General features: G+C 45.0%; 2 protein-coding genes and 1 long non-coding RNA gene across 19 annotated transcripts in view; 2 read left to right on the plus strand and 1 right to left on the minus strand.

Annotated features, from left to right (window-relative positions):
• PPM1D (protein phosphatase, Mg2+/Mn2+ dependent 1D) overlaps positions 1 to 6553 on the plus strand; it is a 34107-nt gene extending 27554 nt beyond the window's left edge. Inside the window, exons 6-7 of one of the 2 annotated variants that reach the window (XM_083479955.1) lie at positions 4849 to 5296; positions 6114 to 6553. In XM_083479955.1, coding sequence (XP_083336081.1) covers positions 4849 to 5296; positions 6114 to 6133 — 468 coding nt within the window. In that variant the 3' untranslated portion in view covers positions 6134 to 6553. Of the gene's footprint in view, positions 1 to 4848 lie in introns of both variants that reach the window. The other variant, XM_083479954.1, reaches the window with a different exon arrangement.
• LOC310695538 lies at positions 271 to 10032 on the minus strand. 2 transcript variants are annotated; one of them, XR_014520140.1, is made up of 2 exons: positions 9920 to 10032; positions 271 to 4503 (listed from the first exon to the last, which is right to left on the minus strand). It is a non-coding gene; the product is annotated as an uncharacterized lncRNA (long non-coding RNA). The 2 variants fall into 2 exon arrangements; XR_014520141.1 differs by having other exon boundaries at positions 4314 to 4503; positions 9860 to 9973.
• Positions 10011 to 19587, plus strand: part of BCAS3 (BCAS3 microtubule associated cell migration factor) — a 467771-nt gene continuing 458194 nt past the window's right edge. For 7 of the 15 annotated variants that reach the window (XM_083479822.1, XM_083479833.1, XM_083479824.1 and 4 more), the window contains exons 1-2: positions 10011 to 10522; positions 18075 to 18162. In XM_083479822.1, the coding sequence (XP_083335948.1) occupies positions 18092 to 18162 (71 nt within the window). In that variant the 5' untranslated portion in view covers positions 10011 to 10522; positions 18075 to 18091. Of the gene's footprint in view, positions 10523 to 12267; positions 12285 to 15224; positions 15400 to 18074; positions 18163 to 19587 lie in introns of those variants that run through there. The other 8 variants (XM_083479830.1, XM_083479826.1, XM_083479819.1 and 5 more) reach the window with 2 other exon arrangements.

Raw genomic sequence — 19587 nt, forward strand, 5'->3', positions numbered from 1 at the left:
GGCCTTTGGTTCGTAGTTGTGCCTGCCCTGTGGAACGCCCTCCTATCAGATGTCAATGAAATAAACTTCTGGCTGACTTTTAGAAGACATCTGAAGGCAGCTTTGTACGGGGAGGTTTTTAATGTTCTGAGTTTTTTAAAATGTGTTTTAATACTTTGTTGGAAGCTGCCCAGAGTGGCTGGGGTAATAATAATAATCAATGGCGTTACAGAAGCAAGTGGAATGGGTTTTTTATGCTTTCTCAGTCCTCCTGGTTTTAATGCAACTTTGTGGGGTTTATTGTCTGATTGTTTGGTTGTAATTTGCTTTGGGTAATTTCTCTGGTCCTCTGGGCCAGAGAAAGCAACTTACACCTTTACTAAATAAAATAAATAATAAGCATTCAGATATTGATGGACTACAAGTCCCATCTTCCCTGGCCCTTGGCGATGTTGGTCTGGTCACATACCTCTCCACTTAGCCACTTGATTTGCCACGATTCAAATAGAAGATCCTTGGAGTGCAGTATATGTTTCCGTGGCTGCCCACCCCTTGCTGGAGTTTTGGCTGCTGCTGTTCTCTCTGTCGCCACTGCCTTCTGGAAGCCCTTTGTACAGCAGTCCTTGTCTTGTCAGAGGGGAGGGGAGTCAGGCTCAGCTGGGGTGTTTTGAAGCAACTGACAATTACCGCCACTGGGCTCAGAATAGCTCTGGCTGCTTTGATGTTCCCCTGAGTCTTTGAATAGCTCTCCTTTGGCAAAGCAAAATGGCAAAAACCCACAAAAGTTTGGATGAGCTACTCAGGGGTCTCTATACAGGCGCAGCTAGTAAAAAAAGGTGGGATTTCTTTCTTTCTTTCTTCTGCTTGCCTTTCTTTCTTTCTTTCTTTCTTTCTTTCTTTCTTTCACTTTCTCTTTCTTCCTCTCTCCTCCCTCCATCCTGTTCTTTCACTTTCTCTCTCTGACTCCCTCTTTTCCTACTTTCTCCATTCTCCTCCTCCTCCCCTCCTTCCCTTACCTCCCGCATTCTGCTATTTTATTTTTTCATTTTCTTTATCCTACTTGCCTCTTTTGCGCGCACTCTCTCGCTCTCTCTCCTCTTCCAGAAAATCAAGGCAGTCTACGATATACAAAATTAAACCAGCAGTGATAAAACACCAGTAGAAGTGTCAGTAGAAGCAGCCATAAAATCTGGTTTGGGAAAAGAGTTACATATTTCAAAGGCCTGTCTGAACAAAGCAGTTTTCAAAAGAAGTCTGAAAGCAGGTAGGGACCATTCCTGCAGAGTTCTACTTGCAGGGAGTTCCACGGGGCAGGACCTGCCACATTAAAGGCTCGGTCCCCCAGTAAAGTCTGACTGAACCTCAGGGCTTAATTCCCCCCTCTGTCTCTCTACCTTCTTCATGCCGGAACTAGATGGGCCATTGGCCTGATCCAGGAGGCACTTCTGATGTTCCTCTTCTTAAGGAGTGAAACAGGGCTTATAGGAGGAGTCCATCTGGCAAATCCCAGCAGGGAGCCCAGGGCCTGCCTTCCTCCCCTCCCTCCCTTTTAATAATGAAAACATTCAGTTTATATTATTATTTGAAGAAGTCAAAATGCTCATCGTTCCATCACACTCTGTTGTGATCAAGGCACAAAGTTTAGCATGTGGTTATGCAAAGGTGCGGGACGCGGGTGGTGCTGTGGGTTAAACCACAGAGCCTAGGACTTGCCGATCAGAAGGTCAGTGGTTCGAATCCCCATGACGGGGTGAGCTCCCGTTGCTCGGTCCCTGCTTCTGCCAACCTAGCAGTTCGAAAGCACGTCAAAGTGCAAGTAGATAAGTAGGTACCGCTCCGGTGGGAAGGTAAACGGCATTTCCGTTCGCTGCTCTGGTCCACCAGAAGCGGCTTAGTCATGCTGGCCACATGACCCGGAAGCTGTACGCCGGCTCCCCCGGCCAATAAAGAGAGATGAGCGCCGCTACCCCAGAGTCGGTCATGACTGGACCTAATAGTCAGGGGTCCCTTTACCTTTATGCAAAGATGCAGGCAGAATTATGGCAGGTAGGTGGCAGCCCTGATTCTTACTAGCAAGGGACCACGGGGCAGCTTTAGGCTCTACCCCTACGATGTCCCAGCAGGAGCCCTTCATTTTCTCTGGCAAGAGGTACCTTGGGTGGTATCTAGGTTGGCACTGGCACAGGGATTCTTTCGACAGCCCCCCCTCCAATAGGGCTTGTGGGGTCCACAGCTCACACCTGCCACCTTTCCACCTTAAAAAAACAACACAACTTCTCATCTGGTGTCCTGAGCAGTGCTGGTGCCAGGATCTTTAAATTTCCCACAATGCCCCGGAGTGATGCCTTGGTTGGACCACTGTGGGAAATTTAGAACAGTGGCTGGACTCAGCTGCCTGGCAGTGCTGGGAGTGATGCTGCTGCCACCGTCAGGTCATCCAAGAAGGTCCACCAGAGGGCACTTTGCCAAGGCACAGGGCCGTGGCTCACTGGCAGAGCATCTGCTTTGCATGCAGAAGGTCCCAAGTTCAATCCCCGGCATCTTCAGGTAAGGCTGGGAGAGAAACCCTGGAAGGACAGCACTTAATTGAATACAAGCCCAAAGAAGCAACTAAAGAAACAACCAAAATAAAAAAAGTTTGAATTTTTCTCCAAAAAGCCCAGGATTGCGGAGGACTTGGTTTACAAACAAACCCCAAATGGTGGCGCTTGGGGCTGAGGAATACCTAATTTAAATACGTACCAGTAAAGGCATGTGACTTTTTTCCTTAATGCAAGACAAAAAATATCCAGTGGGTGCAAATAGGGACATGTAATGCTGGAGGCCTGCCTGTTACAGTACAGTATATCCCCATTTATTAAAATTAGAGGCAATTACAGATTCACATGGGAAATGCTCTAAGGGTATGTATGTGGTGGGAGGGACATTTGTCTTGCCTTAATACCCTTGATGTATCACCCAGCCTTTTATAATGTGCACAGGACAGGTGAGATGAAGGTCTCACAGGAGTTTAGGTATTGGAAAGCTAGATGTTTGGGGTGGCTTGGCAGGCTCTGGTTATTTGGAGATGAAAGGAGCTCTGTGTATGCTCAGAGGTGCAGTGCAAGGGCTCAGAAAGAAGTTCCTTTTTGTTGAGTGGGGCTTACTTCTGAGCCAGTGTGTATTGGATTGTAGCCACAGGGGTGAAAGGAATCTTGTGTATGCAGGGTATGTGGGTGAGTTACCCCAGTGAGTGGTTAGTGTGTTGGACAAGGACCCGGGAGCCCAGGGTTCAAATGCCACTCAGCCTTGAAGCTCACTGGGTTCACATCCACACTGTACAGTTTAAGCACATGGCTTCTCCCAAAGAAGCCTGGGAGCTGTAGTCCATTAAGGGTCCTGGGAATTAACTCTGTGAGAGGTAAACTACTATTCGCAGGGATCTTGGGGTGGAGAGTCATGTGCTTAAATGTGCTTTAAATATACGCTGTGTAAACGGCAGGTGCCTTACAGAACTAGAAGGTCAAGATGTACAGCAAGATCTCCTACTTCTCTGGCTATTCCGGAGGTGGCTTTTTGAGAAGGGCCTGTTTAAAATTTTCGACAATGTATTTCAATGTAAAATTTTAGAATTCAGCTAATTTGAACTGCAAATTACTTCCTTGTATATAATTGGCCATAGATAACTTGAAAGTAATTGAATGAACAAAAATTCTAATTAGGCAGATGGCAGCCAGACTGACTTATAAAAGGACAAGGGGCAAGGCATTTCAGCCTTTTAAGTCTACCACAGTGCCTTGGAACAAAACTATGGTTCAGCCTATGTTGTTAGCCTTTACACAAACCCTTTTTCTAAAGAAGGCTGGGTATGGTCTGGATATCAGTGAGAGCGGACTCCAAATCCCTGGGCAATTTCTCCCAGCTGGTTTGTGTGGATGGCTGATTTGGGTGGTCACCTGATGTCCAGGAAGATTCTGGTCTCTGATGTTAGCAGTCCCATTCAAACCACCTGTCCACCTCTGAGCAGCTGCCCTGCTTCAGCTGGTTATGTAAGATCAGTGGTTCCCAATCTTTTTTTGGCCATGCACCATGACATATAATTCTTATTATTCAAAAAGTGAACTCCTATTCATGTGGAGGAAGCCTAAAAGGACATTCACTGTTAATAACTCATTCCTGAATTCCTCCCCTGTAACTCGTGTGCCCCATGTTGAGAACTACGACATTAGACTATACTTGAGCATTCAGTACCTGGGAGGTCTGTATTTTACCTTCTGCTTACATTTAACCTTGCTGCTTCTCACTGGGATAATGGCAAGGTGTCGAGCTGGGGTTCCAGAGCTTGAAAAGCTGAATTTTCCAAGCTTGAAGTTTATTTTATTGGACCTGAGACTTGTCTCCAGAGATGACAGCAGAATGAGGGAAAGAACACCTCAGAGAAAAATAGGATGAGAAACAAGGGAGAAAGCTCAGGTGCTTATTGAATAAAAGTTTCAGCCAGGGATGATGGGAGTTGTATTTCAGCAACATCTGGAGGGCCAGCACCTGAAATAAGAGTACAACAATAATATTCACTAAAAATTCACCTTTTAAAAAGCCTGTCCTAAGTAAAACTGAATAGTGCATGAAAAAGAATTAAGGGGAGAAATTCCCACTTTGTAACACTAGTAAAAAGTCTTCTATCCTTATGTGTAAAGTTTCTTTTAAGAGTCAATAGTCCAGCAAAACCTTGGGTAAACGTACATATTTTTAAGAGGCATTTAAAGCTCTCCACCTCTCGGCTTATCTGACCACCACAAACTTCTCTGGGATTTGTCTGAACAGATACTGGGAAATATCTGTGTCTTTGGATTCACAACTACATAATTTTACTCTCTTGAACCCCACCAGGTTTTAGAAGATGACTTGTGGCCACGGCTCAGCTCGCCCGAGACCATCCCTTCGCTGACGCGCAACACGGCATTGAGTAAACCTTCAGAGCCGCCTGGGGAGGCCGCCAAAGGCAGCGCCCCAACGTTAGCAGTGGTGTCAAACAAGGATGCGGTGCCACAGGAGGAGAAGTGCGGCCGACTGTTTGGGTTGAGGATGCGCGACTCGGAAGGACGGAGCCTGCCAGGGACCCTCTCTCCCTCCAACTCTGGGAACGCAGGCATGGATCCAAAAGCCTTCAAGGTACCGCCAAGCGAGCCAACCAAAGCAGCGACAGTGAGCTGCAAAAGGACATTGGAAGAATCCAATTCGGGGCCTTTGCTAAAGAAGCCCAGGAGGGGGATGACTAGGAACGTCAGCGTCCAGCCTGAAATCTTGTCCTCCACGACGACCCAACACAAAACCACCAGTAAGCTGGCCATGCGCCGTAGCCTTCGAAGACAGAAGAAGCTGGGGAACCCATTGTTCCACCAGCCCAGGAAAGCACTTTGTGTTTGCTGAAAGGGTTTCAGTCATTAATGCAGTTTACCTGCATAGGGAAGCTTTTTAATGTGTAATGATTTATTATGCTTTCATATATGTTGTAAGCCTCCCAGGGTGACTGAGGCAACCCAGTCAGATGGGTGGAGTACAAATAAAAAAACCCTATTATTGTTATTATTATTATTATACCTTGCGGTCCAGTTCAAAGTTATGAAGTTTCGGTACAAATAAGTTGAAACTGCATATTTTTATTTTATCTTTTTCTCATTTGGTTTTTTATTTTTTTTAATGCAGAAAACCTTTTTTGGGGCGGGTTGGTATTCGAACAGCTTTATCTCAAACTTGTACTTGCTTGTAATATAACTGTGAATTTTGTAGACGTTCTTAGGGTTATAAGGAGTTTGCTGTAAAAATGTGTGTAAATTTATATTCCTTCATACCAAAATGTAGTCTCCCCACCTAACTTTCTTTTGCATAATTGTTACAACAGGGCTTAGCAAAACCCACAAAAACACAACACCTTGATTTTGGATGATGAATTTTTTTGGGGGGTGGGCTTAATTTAGTACAAAGTAATGAATTTGTATAAACTTCTTGTGACGACCTCACAACTTTTTAATGAAGTAAATTATTAAAAAGAATGGAAAATATGTATTTTCGTAGTACTTAATACGTTCTGCCTGAAGTGTACCCTATTAGAGAATATAATACTAGGTCTATTTTCTTTCTTTATTAAATTTTAGATTTCTCTATTCAGAAATGAAACGTACGCAGAGGAGATGCTGAGTCTTCGTCACACAGCAATGCTGGTTTCTGTATTTTGATTAAAATACTATGCAGTACTTTATCTTAGTTGTATTTTCATTATATTTTTTTTGTAAGATAAAGGGCCAAAATTTTAGCTCAAAAACAGGAACGAAACGTAGTTTCCCTCCATCAGTTATTGACTCCTAATTCTTGAGAGGCGTTTTTTTATTTTTTTTTCCTTTTAGCAACACATTTGGATATACAACACATTCCTTTTTACAAGCATGAGATATTTTACTGTTCCAACAATGGATGGTGCTCTTGATGGTGACATTTACACCATAGGTTCTTAAGTTATTGGGATAGTTTTCTAGTTTTCTTTGCATACGTTGAGCCATGTATACTTATAATGAAATAAAGTTAGCAAAAAACCTGGCAGGGTGGTTTTCTGTTTCTTCCTTTTGCTTTATTAAAAATGAAAAGAACAACATGGTTGACACGACACAAGGTCACACACAGTTCCATGTCATGTTGCCGCACACCGAAATGCCACAGAGAGCTGCAGAAATCTGGTTGTGTTAAAACTCTACTCTGGAGCAGCTCCTGAACTGCTGAGCCATAAGACCTCAGATGAGGATTCAATCTATGCTTCACAGGAAGGAAAGGTGCATCATTGTAAACTATTATGTTTGCTCCCAAAAGATGTAGCAAGGCCACCAATCTGGACGGTTTTAAAAGCAGATTAGACAAAATTATGGGGCTATAAGCGGCTTCTAACCTTAAGACTATATTCTACTTCCACAGTTGGAAGTACTGTGCCTCTTTTTAGCAATTGATTGGAATCACAAGTGGGGAGAAGGTTGCTGTGATTGGGTCATACCTCTTTTGTATAATCCCCTAAGACTTTCCATATCACATGTTTATTACATTTATAGCCAACGCTCCTTCCCAAAAGGTCCCAGGCAAGCAGCATCTGATAACAAAAGCAGGAAACAGGAGGCTTCCTTGCACCCCAACCCTGCAGGAATCTGGATACACCCAAACACCATTTGGGAACAAGCACGTATTTCTGGCTTCCTCTCATATAAGCAACCCAAGTCACTTTTGCAACATGGCAGTTTAACTTTTTGAAGGCTGTTTTCCCCATTTGTGCATTTCACAAGTCAGCTGCACACTCTGAAGGAAGAGCTCCCTTTCCTCAGACCCAGACAGAGCAGTTCGCAAATATTTTTGTACAAATCCACAGTAGTTTTCCACCCCTACTTTCCAGTCCCTGCCTGAATTATCACTTTTAGCATGTTGTTGGCATCTGTCTCAAAAGACCATGGAGTGCGCCTCCAAGGCTGAAGTCAAGTCTGAGTTAGGAGCACCAAAGTAACCTCCCTGGGGTGCAAACATGGGCAGTGTGTTTGGAGGTGGTCCTGGGCGGCCCAGCCTTGCTGATGTGGTCCAAAGGAAAGCAGAGCAGTATGTTTAGCACAGGGGTCAGCAAACTTTTTCAGCAGGGGGCCGGTCCACTGTCCCTCAGACCTTGTGGGGGGCCGGACTATATTTTGAAAAGAAAAAAAAATGAATGAATTCCTATGCCTCACAAATAACCTAGATATGCATTTTAAATAAAAGCACACATTCTACTCATGTAAAAACATGCTAATTCCCAGACTGTCCACGGGCCAGATTTAGAAGGCGATTGGGCAGGAACTGGCCCCTGGGCCTTAGTTTGCCTACCCTACCCATGGTTTAGCACATGCTTGGATGCAGGAGTTGCTGAAAGGTGTACAAGGCACCATCTTAGGGACTCCACTCTAGATTTGTGTAGGGTTTACTCTTCGCTTCTCCCGAAGAGGTCCCGCAACACAGCAGAAATTTAGGATCAGAATTTTCCTTCTGAGAGCCAGTGTGGTGTAGTGGTTAAGAGCGGTAGTCTCGTAATCTGGGGAACCAGGTTCGCGTCTCCGCTCCTCCACATGCAGCTGCTGGGTGACTTTGGGCTAGTCACACTTCTCTGAAGTCTCTCAGCCCCACTCACCTCACAGAGTGTTTGTTGTGGGGGAGGAAGGGAAAGGAGAATGTTAGCCGCTTTGAGACTCCTGAAGGGGAGTGAAAGGCGGGATATCAAATCCAAACTCTTCTTCTTCTTCTTCTTCTTCTTCTTCTGCTATATGGGCTATCTTTCAAGGTTGACGAGCCCCGTCTGCCCCTCACTTCCCTCTACAACATGTGCAGAAGCCTCATTCTTGACCGTTGGACCCACTATTGGTCTTGTCTCCTCCTCCATTCGCAAGCTGGGAAAGTCCCTAACTCCCTGAGGGCTTGAGACCCATTGGCTATCCTCACCTGGTTTAGCCAGCCATCCACTGATCTATAACTGCTGTGCATGCTGGCTAGGGCTGATGAGAGCTGTTGTCCACGAAACAGCTGGAGGATGCTAGGTTGACAGATTGGGATGAGATGGTTACAAAATTCACATTGCCCAGGTATGCTCAGTTACTGGGGTGGGGGAGCTACCTGTCCCATCTGCTCACTTTATTTCCATTCCTACCCTACCTTTCCTCCAAGGAGCTCAAGATGGCAGCATACATGGTTTCCACTGCCTACCCATTTTACTCTCACAACAACCCTGTGGGGGTAAAGGGACCCCTGACCATTAGGTCCAGTCGTGACCGACTCTGGGATTGCGGCGCTCATCTGGCTCTATAGGCCGAGGGAGCTGGCGTTTGTCTGCAGACAGCTTCCGGGTCATGTGGCCAGCATGACTAAGCTGTTTCTGGCGAACCAGAATAGTGCACGGAAACGCCGTTTACCTTCCCGCAGGAGTGGTACCTATTTATCTACTTGCACTTTGATGTCCTTTCGAACTGCTAGGTTGGCAGAAGCTGGGACCGAACAACGGGAGCTCACCCCGTCACGGGGATTCGAACCGCCGACCTTCTGATCAGCAAGTCCTAGGCTCTGTGGCTTAGCCCACAGCGCCACCCGTGTCCCACAGGTTAGGCTTAAAAACCATGACTGGCCTAAGGTCACCCACTGAGCTATGTGACCGAGTGAGGATTCAAACTCTGGTCTCCCAGGACCTGGACCAACAATCTTAACCACTATGCCCCCAAATAGTTAACACATAATGGTACACGTGTGTTTTTAAGTACAGTATTTAAAAGGTGCTTCCTTGTTATGTACTGAGTTGAATAGGATCCAAACTGCAGCAGTCTGATTGGTCCTAGAACAATAGGATTCAGAATACATTGGTCCAAGAACAATGCAGCAGTATGATTGGTTGGCAGGAACCACCCAATCATGCTCCAGAGATAAGTGAATCCACAACCTGATTGGCTTACAGTAGAATTCCAGAATTAACCAATCATGTGCAGCCCATTGTGTAAATAATGTATATAAAGCAGATACATTCATTCCTCCTCACCACTATGAGCTGAATAAAGAGCATGGAATCACTTTGCGACTCTGAGTATATTTCATTCCTCAACATATTGGACAATGGCCCTAGAAGGCTAGCATGATGCGGGGTGGCTAAAGAGGCCTAGTCTGCTGAAATTCCCTCTTCCAACACAGCCACGTTTCCAAGGTGAGGGAGACTGCGCTGCACCTGTTGAATCGCCCCACTGCAAAGGCCGCTCTATCCCTTGGCATCTCAATGGCGCAAACCCCTGCTTGGGACACAGCTCGAAGCATCGAAAAATACGCCCTTTAACACACACAATTCAATTTTGTGAAGACCGGAAATCACCTAGAGATTATTTTGCCGCTCTATATTCTTCCCTCTCTATGGTTCCTGCCGGCTTCTTACTTGTTACGTCGCGCCGCCAGCCGCGCGCTGTCGTCACGCGCCCCGGTCTCTTTCCTCCGCGCCTCCTTCCTCACCTCGCCAAGTAAAAAGAGGTAAACAACCGTACGAGTCACCAGCGGCGGGCGTGGCTAAACCCGTTCTGACGCCCTCGAAGCCCATTGGTCGCGCTGACTCATCTTCGGACCGGCCGCGACCTATCTTCGCCTGCGGCTGAAGCGCCCGCCTCTATCTGATCCCCGGATGTAAACAAAGCCTCCCCCCCAACCTCCAGGTGGGCGTGCCCAAAGAGTCTCTCCCTCCCCCCCCGCGCCAGCTCTCACCACTTTTTTTTTGGAGGGAAGGCTAAGCTGTCTCAGCCTATCCTTGCTGGAGACGAACGGGAAGAAGGAGCCTCTGGGCAGCGGGGCAGAGCTCTGGAAGTGCAACCACCCGCAGTGCCCGTGACGTCGCTCCCCGGGTCTCCCGGTGCCATTGGAGGAGCCGGCCGAACAAGTCCCGCCTTCTCTGGCAGGCCATTGGCTGTCGGTTTGGTGGCCGGCGAGAGGGTCCCAAACACTGTCAGTGAGGGGAGGAAGCGGGACGCATCGGCGGCGGCAGCAGCAGGTAGGAGCGGGCGGGGCTAGTTGGAGCGGGGGGGGCGACTGAGGAGGGGGGAGGGCTGACTCTGACAGGAGTGCCAAGGGGTGGGGTGAGGGGCAGCGGTGAGAGGGGCATTATTGGGGGGGGGAGAGCTCCTTATTGAGGGGGGAGGAAGTGGGAGGGGGGAATGTTTAAGGGGGGGGGGAGAAATGTCTGAGGTAACTGCATACCTACGAGGGCCGAGGGGAGTGAGGGAGGCAATGACATGCCTTGGGGAGGGGAGTACATGGTTGGCATCTGTGGGGGGTGTGAGGAAGGGGGATATGGGGGGCAAATGGAGGAGGAGGGAGAAGCAGGTAAGTGAGGAAGGGGAAAGGGGTGGAAGGTGGGCATTTTGTGAGAGGGAGTGTTATAGGAATTTGGCACCTGCTGGATGCAACCCGTATAGAAAGCGACTGCATATATCAAAGGCAGCTTCAAGTCCAGGACAGAGTTCTACTCAAGAGTAGAGCCATTGGGAGTTATGGACCTGAAGCAGGCATTTCTATTCTTCCAATTTTGTCTCTGGTTCTGACTAGCTTTGGGCACAGCCTGGTATTGCGAAATCGCTTTGAGGCGCTTCATAGGAAGCAATTTATAAATGGTGGAGTAATTGTTCATCTTCTTCTTATTATTATTATTACACACCTGGGTGCATACATAGTCATAGCTGATTTAGATATGGACTACATTTCCTACAAACACAGGCATTGTCGAAGTGGTTCACATAAAAGCAAATGTGTTTGTGTGTGAGATGCACACACACACACACACACACACACAAAACAAACACACAGAATAAGACGGACTAAATCCAGACGCCTTTGCAGCAACATTGGCCACTTTTTTTCTCCTCCCACTCCCTGCTTTATTTACCATCTCGGCTGGTGGGGTTCTGGAGAACTTGAAAACTTGTGCACACTTTATTTTGTGACATTTCAGTCTGCCTACTAAATGTATTGCCCTAATACAGACCCTCCAAGTGTCCCTGTTTTCGCTATACCTACACACACATATCATGCATATGCTAGTGTATATCTCACATGAATTTTTTACATGCATACAGTTATATGTGTGTGGTGTGATGTATATGCAATAGTTGAGACATAAGGAAGAAGAAATATATGGCAGTTGGGGGAAGAATGTGAGGATAACTGGAATCTCATACAGTAATGAGCTGCAGATTTGCTTGTTTGTTTTTTATATTTCTGTACTGCCCTTCATCTGAGAATCACAAAGAGGTTTACAATATAAAAACAAAAAAATACAGACCAAAATAACAAGAGCAACAGACAGTGACCCTATCACAGTTTAAAAGGCCACAGATTGTTTAATTAAACAAAGACCTGGAAGAAGAGGAATGTTTTTGTCTGGTGCCTAAATATATTTAACAAAGGCACTGGGCAAGCCTTTCTGGGGTTGGGGCAGAGGTGTATGTGTAAACACATGTTTGTGTGAAAGAGGTTAACAGGTATGACATTTATTTTTGTATTTGGCATACATGCAAGTACATATAATGTGTAAATGAGGTCAAACACACTCATTGTTTCTTGTTTTTCAGCTTTTATTCTCTACCTTTGTAATAAATATTCAGGCAGCTTGCCATCTTCAACATAAAAAGCAATGTAGGACAAGGCCCACAAGAATGAAACTACAGAGCAATTAAAAACCACAGAAAGCCTGCTGAAAGGCAAGAACAGTTTTTAAAAAAATCTTAAGGCTAGTACACCCTCTATGTGTATTATATGTATGTATGTGTTTATATGTAGGTATGCTTGTATGAGTGGATGGGAAATGCTTGAGAAACATATGGCAGTAGGAGAGGTGGGAAAACTTTAGCTGGAGAGATGGAGACTAGAGTCATAATTCAGCTGAAAGTGAGTGGTGAGGCTATAGGAACATTGGCATCTGCCTTCTCCTGAGTCAGACTATTGGTCCATCTAGCTCAGTATAGTCTACATTGACTGGCAACTGCTTTCCAGGGCTTCATGCAGATAGTTTTCCTTGTCCTGCTTCAAGATGCCAGGGATTGAACCTTGGATTTTCTGTAGGCACAGAAGATGCTTTGTTGCTGAACTGTGGCCTTTTCCCTAGGATAAATGCTTTTGCACTCCATGTAGAACAAACCTTTGACAGCTCACCACTTCAATCCCTTACTATTCTTTGAGTGTTCAAACAGATGGAGAAGTGGGTTGGAGTGGGATATACCAACTGCTTTGTGTCCTAGCAGGAGGTAGCAACTACCATCAGGTTTTGTGCTTTTGTTCCTAAGCAGTGGTAACAGAGCTCTGCCAACGCTGGATTTTCAGGTCATTAGTGTGTACCGTAGCCCCCTGCTGGCCAGTGCATTGTATATGCCTGAGTGAGGGGAGCAGATTTGTTTTGACCACACTATTGACTCTTCTTTAAATGACTAAAATATTCAGAGTAAGACATTTAAAATTGAACCCAGCCTAGTCTTGGGGAGTGGAGGAACTGTCATGTTGCTTCCCTTAGGGGGCATCTATCTTCAAGGTAAGCAAGGAAGGTGGCAGGAGAGCAAGTCAGTACTGTTTTTTTCCAGTACTGTAGATTTTCTTTGGAGGAAGCTATTTGGGATGTGTGCTAATTGGCTATCTTTTCAGTAGTAGATAGGTAGCCGTGTTGGTCTGCCATAGTCAAAATAAAAAAATTCCTTCCAATAGCACCTTAAAGACCAACTAAGTTAGTTCTTGGTATGAGCTTTCGTGTGCATGCACACTTCTTCAGATACACTGAAACAGAAGTTGCCAGATCCTTCTATATAGTGAGAAGGTGGGAAAATACAATCTTTAAATAATCTTCCCAACAATACCATACTAGCTACTATGGATGTGGAATCTCTATATACCAACATCCCACACAACGATGGTTTACAAGCTATAAGGAACACCATTTCAGATAAAACCACAGCGGACCTTGCCACCAAACTCTGCCAATTTGTCCTTACCCACAACAACTTCAAATTCGGTGATGACCTGTTCCTTCAGATCAGCGGCACAGCAATGGGCACCCGCATGGCCCCACAGTATGCCAACATCTTCATGGCAGATTTAGAACAACGTTTCCTGAACTCCTACCCACTCAAACCTCTCTTGTACCTGCGATACATTGACGATATTTTTATCATCTGGACACATGGTCAACAGACCCTGGACACCTTTCACCAGAAATTTAATGATTTTCACCCCACAATCAACCTTACAATGAATCAATCTATGCAAGAAATACATTTTTTGGACACTACTATAAAAATACAGGATGGGCGCATAGACACCACCTTATACCGCAAACCAACTGACCGACAAACATATCTACATGCCTCCAGCTACCATCCCAAACATACCAAACAGTCCATTGTATACAGCCAGGCACTACGTTACAGCCGCATCTGTTCCAACTCTACAGACAGAGACTCTCACCTAAGAGATCTACAGCAAACCTTCTCAGAACTAAAATACCCAGCAGATGAAGTTAGACAACAGATCAACAGAGCCAGACTGATACCCAGAGAGAACTTGCTGCAAGACAGACCCAAAAAAGAAAATAACAGAACACCTCTAGTCATCACATACAGCTCCCAAGTTAAAACAGTACAACGCATCATCAGAGATCTACAACCTCTCCTGGACAATGACAGTTCTCTTTCTCAAGCTCTGGGAGGAAGACCTTTCATTGCCTACAGACAGCCACCCAATCTTAAACAACTCCTAACCCACAATAATACCACAACCAGACTTAACACAGACACTGGCACCAGAGCCTGCAATAAACCCAGATGCCAACTTTGCTGCCACATACACCCGGACAACACCATTACTGGCCCCAACAACATCACACATACCATCTCGGGACTATTTAATTGCTCATCGTCTAACATTGTGTATGCCATCAAATGCCAACAGTGTCCTTCAGCTCTCTATATTGGACAAACAGGCCAAACCTTACGCCAAAGAATAAACGGACATAAATCTGACATCAAGAATCACAAAACAGAGAAACCAGTAGGAGAACACTTCAATCTCCCAGGACATTCTATACAAGATCTCAAAGTAGCTGTTTTACTACAAAGGAATTTCAGAAACAGACTGGAAAGAGAAGCTGCTGAATTACAACTCATTACCAAACTCAAAACAATGGAAAAACCTGGGTTGAACAAAGACATTGGATTCTTATCTCACTATACATGACTATACCATTTCTCACCTTCTCACCCCTTGCCTTTTCCTGTAAGACCTATTACAGTCGTTAAGAGTCGTCAACAGGCTCTCCCAGCTATCTGCCTATCTCCCATTCCCACCACCCTTCTGAGTAACACCCCTCCCCACCTTCTCACTATATAGAAGGATCTGGCAACTTCTGTTTCAGTGTATCTGAAGAAGTGTGCATGGCTATCTTTTATACAACTTATACTCATTAACTTGTGCACATTCAGCTTTACATGCATGGCAATAAACAAACAAACAAACAAATAAATAAAGGGGGCACAGTTCTGTGAAAAATCAAATTGGGCAGTCTCACCTTCCATGGAACCCAATGGGTTTTGACTGTACACAATTTTGAGTTTAGGCATGATCCCTGGAATGTAACCCCTACATACATTGTGGGCTTACTGTACTTCCACCCCCTCACCCAGCTGCTCCAGTAGAGCAGATTGAGTTGATCACTTTCCAGGAGAAACCAAATGAACCTCAGGGATTTTGTCTGTGCACTGATTCCCCATTTCATCTCCTTCATAAGGGGCAAACAACTGCAGTGTTCAGCAAGTGTTCATAATTCAGGATCATCTACTCAGGATCAGGTACTGATCTTCTCTGCACCAGCAGTTCTCTTCCAGCTGGAAGGTCAGTTTCAAAGTCTGTTTTTCTGTTGTCTGGTCACACACCAGCAAGCGATAAATATCTCAGAACCTGATTTGTTGAGATGGGGAGGGTGTTCCAAAAGGAAAATCCCACCCACAAAAGACGAGGTTTTGAAAAAGAGTGGCTCTTGACTATGGCAGATATCATTCATTGCACACTGGAAGTATTTTGTCTGCTTTTATCCCACCCTTCCTCCAATGGTATCTCCCCCCTCTCCCATTTCACCCTCACAGCAAGCCTGTGAGCTAGGCTGGGCTAATAGACAGCAAATGGCAAAAGGGTCCTCAATGAACTTCATAGCTGAGCTGGCCTGGTATGACACACTAACCACTTCACCACACTGGCTCTCTTGTGTGTTAGCTGGCAATGTTGTGCTGGCTTTTAGTTATTTGATTTAAAACAGAAGCACCCTCCCATCCTTTTCTTACTCATTTACTCAGCTTCTAAACAACCCCATATCAGCTGTTATCCCAGGGCAGTTAAGGACAGCCTGCTGGATCAAGCCAAAGGCCCATTTAGTCTAACATCCTGTTCTCACAGCGGCCAAGCAGATGCCTGTGGGAAACCTCTCCTGTGGTTTCCAGTTTACTGCGCTGATATCATAACGTTTTCCTCTTTAAATTTGCCTGCCTGTTGCTGCCTACATGTCTCTGTGCTTCACCAGATTCACTCCCTCTTCTGGTTTAGAGTAGTGTAGTTGTTCACAAGCATTCTCCCCTTCAAAGGGAGAGAGTTCAACAGGCTAGGTGTCACTGCAGATAAACACACTGTCAACTCCTCACCCATAATCACAATCACAAGCAGAACCTCCCCTGCTGATCTTAAGGCATGGGCCGGCACATATTGGGAGAGGTATTTCTTCAAGTATTTGGGTCTTGAATGGTTCAGAATTTGTACAGCAATCTCAGTACCATAAACTGGACCCTGTGCAGGCAGCCTATGCCAGTTCCTTAAGGAATGCTTATGAATCCATCTCAGGACCCTTTACAGATGTCTCTCTGCGACATTCTTTACTAGCTGAGGCTTCTTAGTCGTCTTCAAGGGTAGCCCTGTGTAGAGTATATTTCAGTAGTCCCCACCTGAACTAGACACGGGGGCTACTTACAAGTCAAATATACTTTATAAAAGGTGTGAACTTGTGTGTGTGCATCTTCATGCAAGTGCATACTCCATGTGCATAGTGAGCTGGACAGTTTAAAAATTAAAACGCAGTCAGTAGAGAGGAAGAGCACCTCAAAAGTACAGGGCACATAAAGAGGGAGCAAGCTCAGGTGCTCAGTGAAGAAAAATTATTGTAGCTGTACATTTTGGAGTTAAGGACTTATTTTTCAGGAGCTACAAATGGAAATAATGGCAGCATTATATAATATAATGTAAGTTTCATAGTCAAAATAAAAAAATTCCTTCCTGTAGCACCTTAAAGACCAACTAAGTTAGTTCTTGGTATAAGCTTTCGTGTGCATGCACACTTCTTCAGATACCATGCACACGAAAGCTTATACCAAGAACTAACTTAGTTGGTCTTTAAGGTGCTACAGGAAGGATTTTTTTTATTTTGACTATGGCAGACCAACACGGCTACCTATCTGTAAGTTTCATAGTATATCAAGTTTACATGGCCCCAAAATATTTCAAGCACATGACGAAAAATATATCTGTCCTGAACACTTACACCCATATCAGACTTTTAAAAGAATCACAAAAGAAAAGAATATTTTCCAGACCTTTTTTTGAATAGGTGCACTTTTGACCATGTGCTTTAAAGATTTTTAGACTGGGTAAACTTTCTCTAGCATATATGTAGTATACGATACATTACATTTTTAAGACTTATGTTGCCATTGTTTCTTTCCACAGCTCCTGAAAAAGGGGTTCTTAACTCACAAACACTTAGAACTGCAATAAAGAATTGTGCTTTGTTTAGATCCTGAGGTTGTTCCTGTGATGGGTATGAGTTACTGGTGCGTAAACTGCCGCCTTTCTGGGGCTTAATTGCCTAGGTTAAACCGTTCTGACTGCACAGCCCATCTCCGCGTGGCTGTCTCAGTCACTGGCAGAATCTGTCTGTGGGCGTTTCTTAAAACTTTTCCAGCATAGAAGCTGTCTGACTCCCAGTCGCCTCCTCCTCTCACTGTGCGGGAGTCTTCTGCGCAGGGAGGGCGTGGGTAGTGGAGGGCCTGTGCTCTCCCCACTGATCTCCAGAGAAGAATCCCGGAGCTCCCCCTCCGCTTCCCCCATTTGCCCCCCTTTATCCCTGGTGTTGCACTGATTTCCTTCCTCCTCTACCGAGCTGCTTCTCCCCCTGGTGCTGGGTCCTTCGCCCGCAGAATCTGGGAGCCTCCCCTTTGCCTCTCGCTCTGATGTCAGTTCCCTCTTTTTTTGGTCAAGTTTAAGAATTGGCAAAGTTGTACCAAGGCCATAAAGCATCTATGCCTGTGCTACCAAGTATGGATCTGGGTTGCATCATATTTTCATCATAACCTTCCTCTTCTGGTCTGCTGCAGGATGATACTGCCATTGACCTCTTGTGACGCAGCAGCTACTTGCTTAAATATCACTGGTAATAAGTGTGGAAGACTAGTTCTCTCAATGGCAAAAAACTTGTGAGACGTTCTGTAAAAATAACTTTTAAAAAATCAAACCTCTTCTGCATGCAGGAATCTACAGATCAGCAATGGCTGCTGAGTCTCCCCGTCGCCCAAGCCGATGTACTGGAGGAGTGGTGGTTCGTCCACAGGCTGTCACGTAAGTGTCTGCAGCGCTGCTTTGTACACTGAGGAATCTTGTGTGGTTCACCTGGAGTTACAAATGGAAGATGAAGCTTAAAGGAGTGCATCTCCACTGCAGAGGCTATTGAAAGGTGTTGAGCGCCTTTCTGATATGCCTTACCTCTTAATGCAGGGGCCAAGAACCTGGGGCCCTCCAGATGTTGTTGAACTACAACTCCCACCATCCCTGACCATTAGTCAGGCTTGCTGGGGCTGATGGGAGTTGTAGTTCAAAGAATTGTAGAATTGGAAGCAACTCCAAGGGTTGTTTAGTCCAACCTGCTGCAATGCAGGAAGCAGCAACATCTGGAGAGCCAAAGGTGCACCGTTCCAACTTAGAGTAATCCCATCTACCTGAGAACAGGTATTCCTTTTTAAGAACCGAAGAAGAGCGCTGCAGGTGGATCAGGCCCAAGGCCCAACTGTTCCAGCACCCTTTTCTCACAGTGGCAAACAAGATGCCCCTATGGGAAGCTCATAAACAGGACCTGAGCACAACAGCCATTCTCCCCATCTGTGGCTCCCAGCAACTAGTTTTCAGAGGCATATTGCTCCAAAAATGGCTAGTAGCCATTGATATCCTTGTCCTCCAAAAATATGTCTAATCTTCTTTTAGAGCCACCCAAGTTGGTTCTTTCTATTCTGGGATGACTACAAAATCAATCTACAGTGGTACCTCAGGTTACAGATGCTTCAGAAGAAAATATGTTCTATTATGTTATTTCATGTTACTGTTATTTATTGTTTGTAAGACTCTTTGGGATTCATTTAAATGAAAAGCGGCATAGAAATATAATAAATCAAAACAAAACAGGGACCATCTAAATTAGATAATAAAATTTTGCTTTCCCCCACCTTTCTTTCCTGCAAGTTGTTTAGGAACTGTTTTGTTTTGGCTGAGGTGATACATAAATAATACGTGAATAAAAAAATAACCTAGACAAAAATACTTAGTATGTTCACGTTCAGCAGGTTTTGCAATACTTTTTAATGTAATATAATAATAATAATAATAATAATAATAATAAATTATATCCCGCCCTCCCCAGCCGAAGCCGGGCTCAGGTCCTGCCACTGCTGAAATCGTATATTTATTTCAGTGAGCATACCCGCCCCCCTCGCCATATTGCTCCCCAAAAGTTTTGGCTGGTTATGCTGTAGAAGTGCATTGATCATTATTCTGCTGAGGAAGATCTGCTAGGTTGAAACACACTGGGTTCTTTTATCTAATTTCTCATTAACTTGCTGTCATGAATATATTTTATTGTTTGAGTAGATAGATAATATTGAGATCTGCTGCTAGGTAGTTTTGTATGGCTTTCATATATTAGTCCATATCAAAACATTTTATTTGAGTTTTCATGTTTGCTTCATTAACTACTTTGTTGACTTTTAGAGTTAA

Source organism: Podarcis liolepis, assembly GCF_965112155.1.
Source record: "Podarcis liolepis genome assembly, chromosome: 16".
NCBI lineage: Eukaryota > Metazoa > Chordata > Lepidosauria > Squamata > Lacertidae > Podarcis > Podarcis liolepis.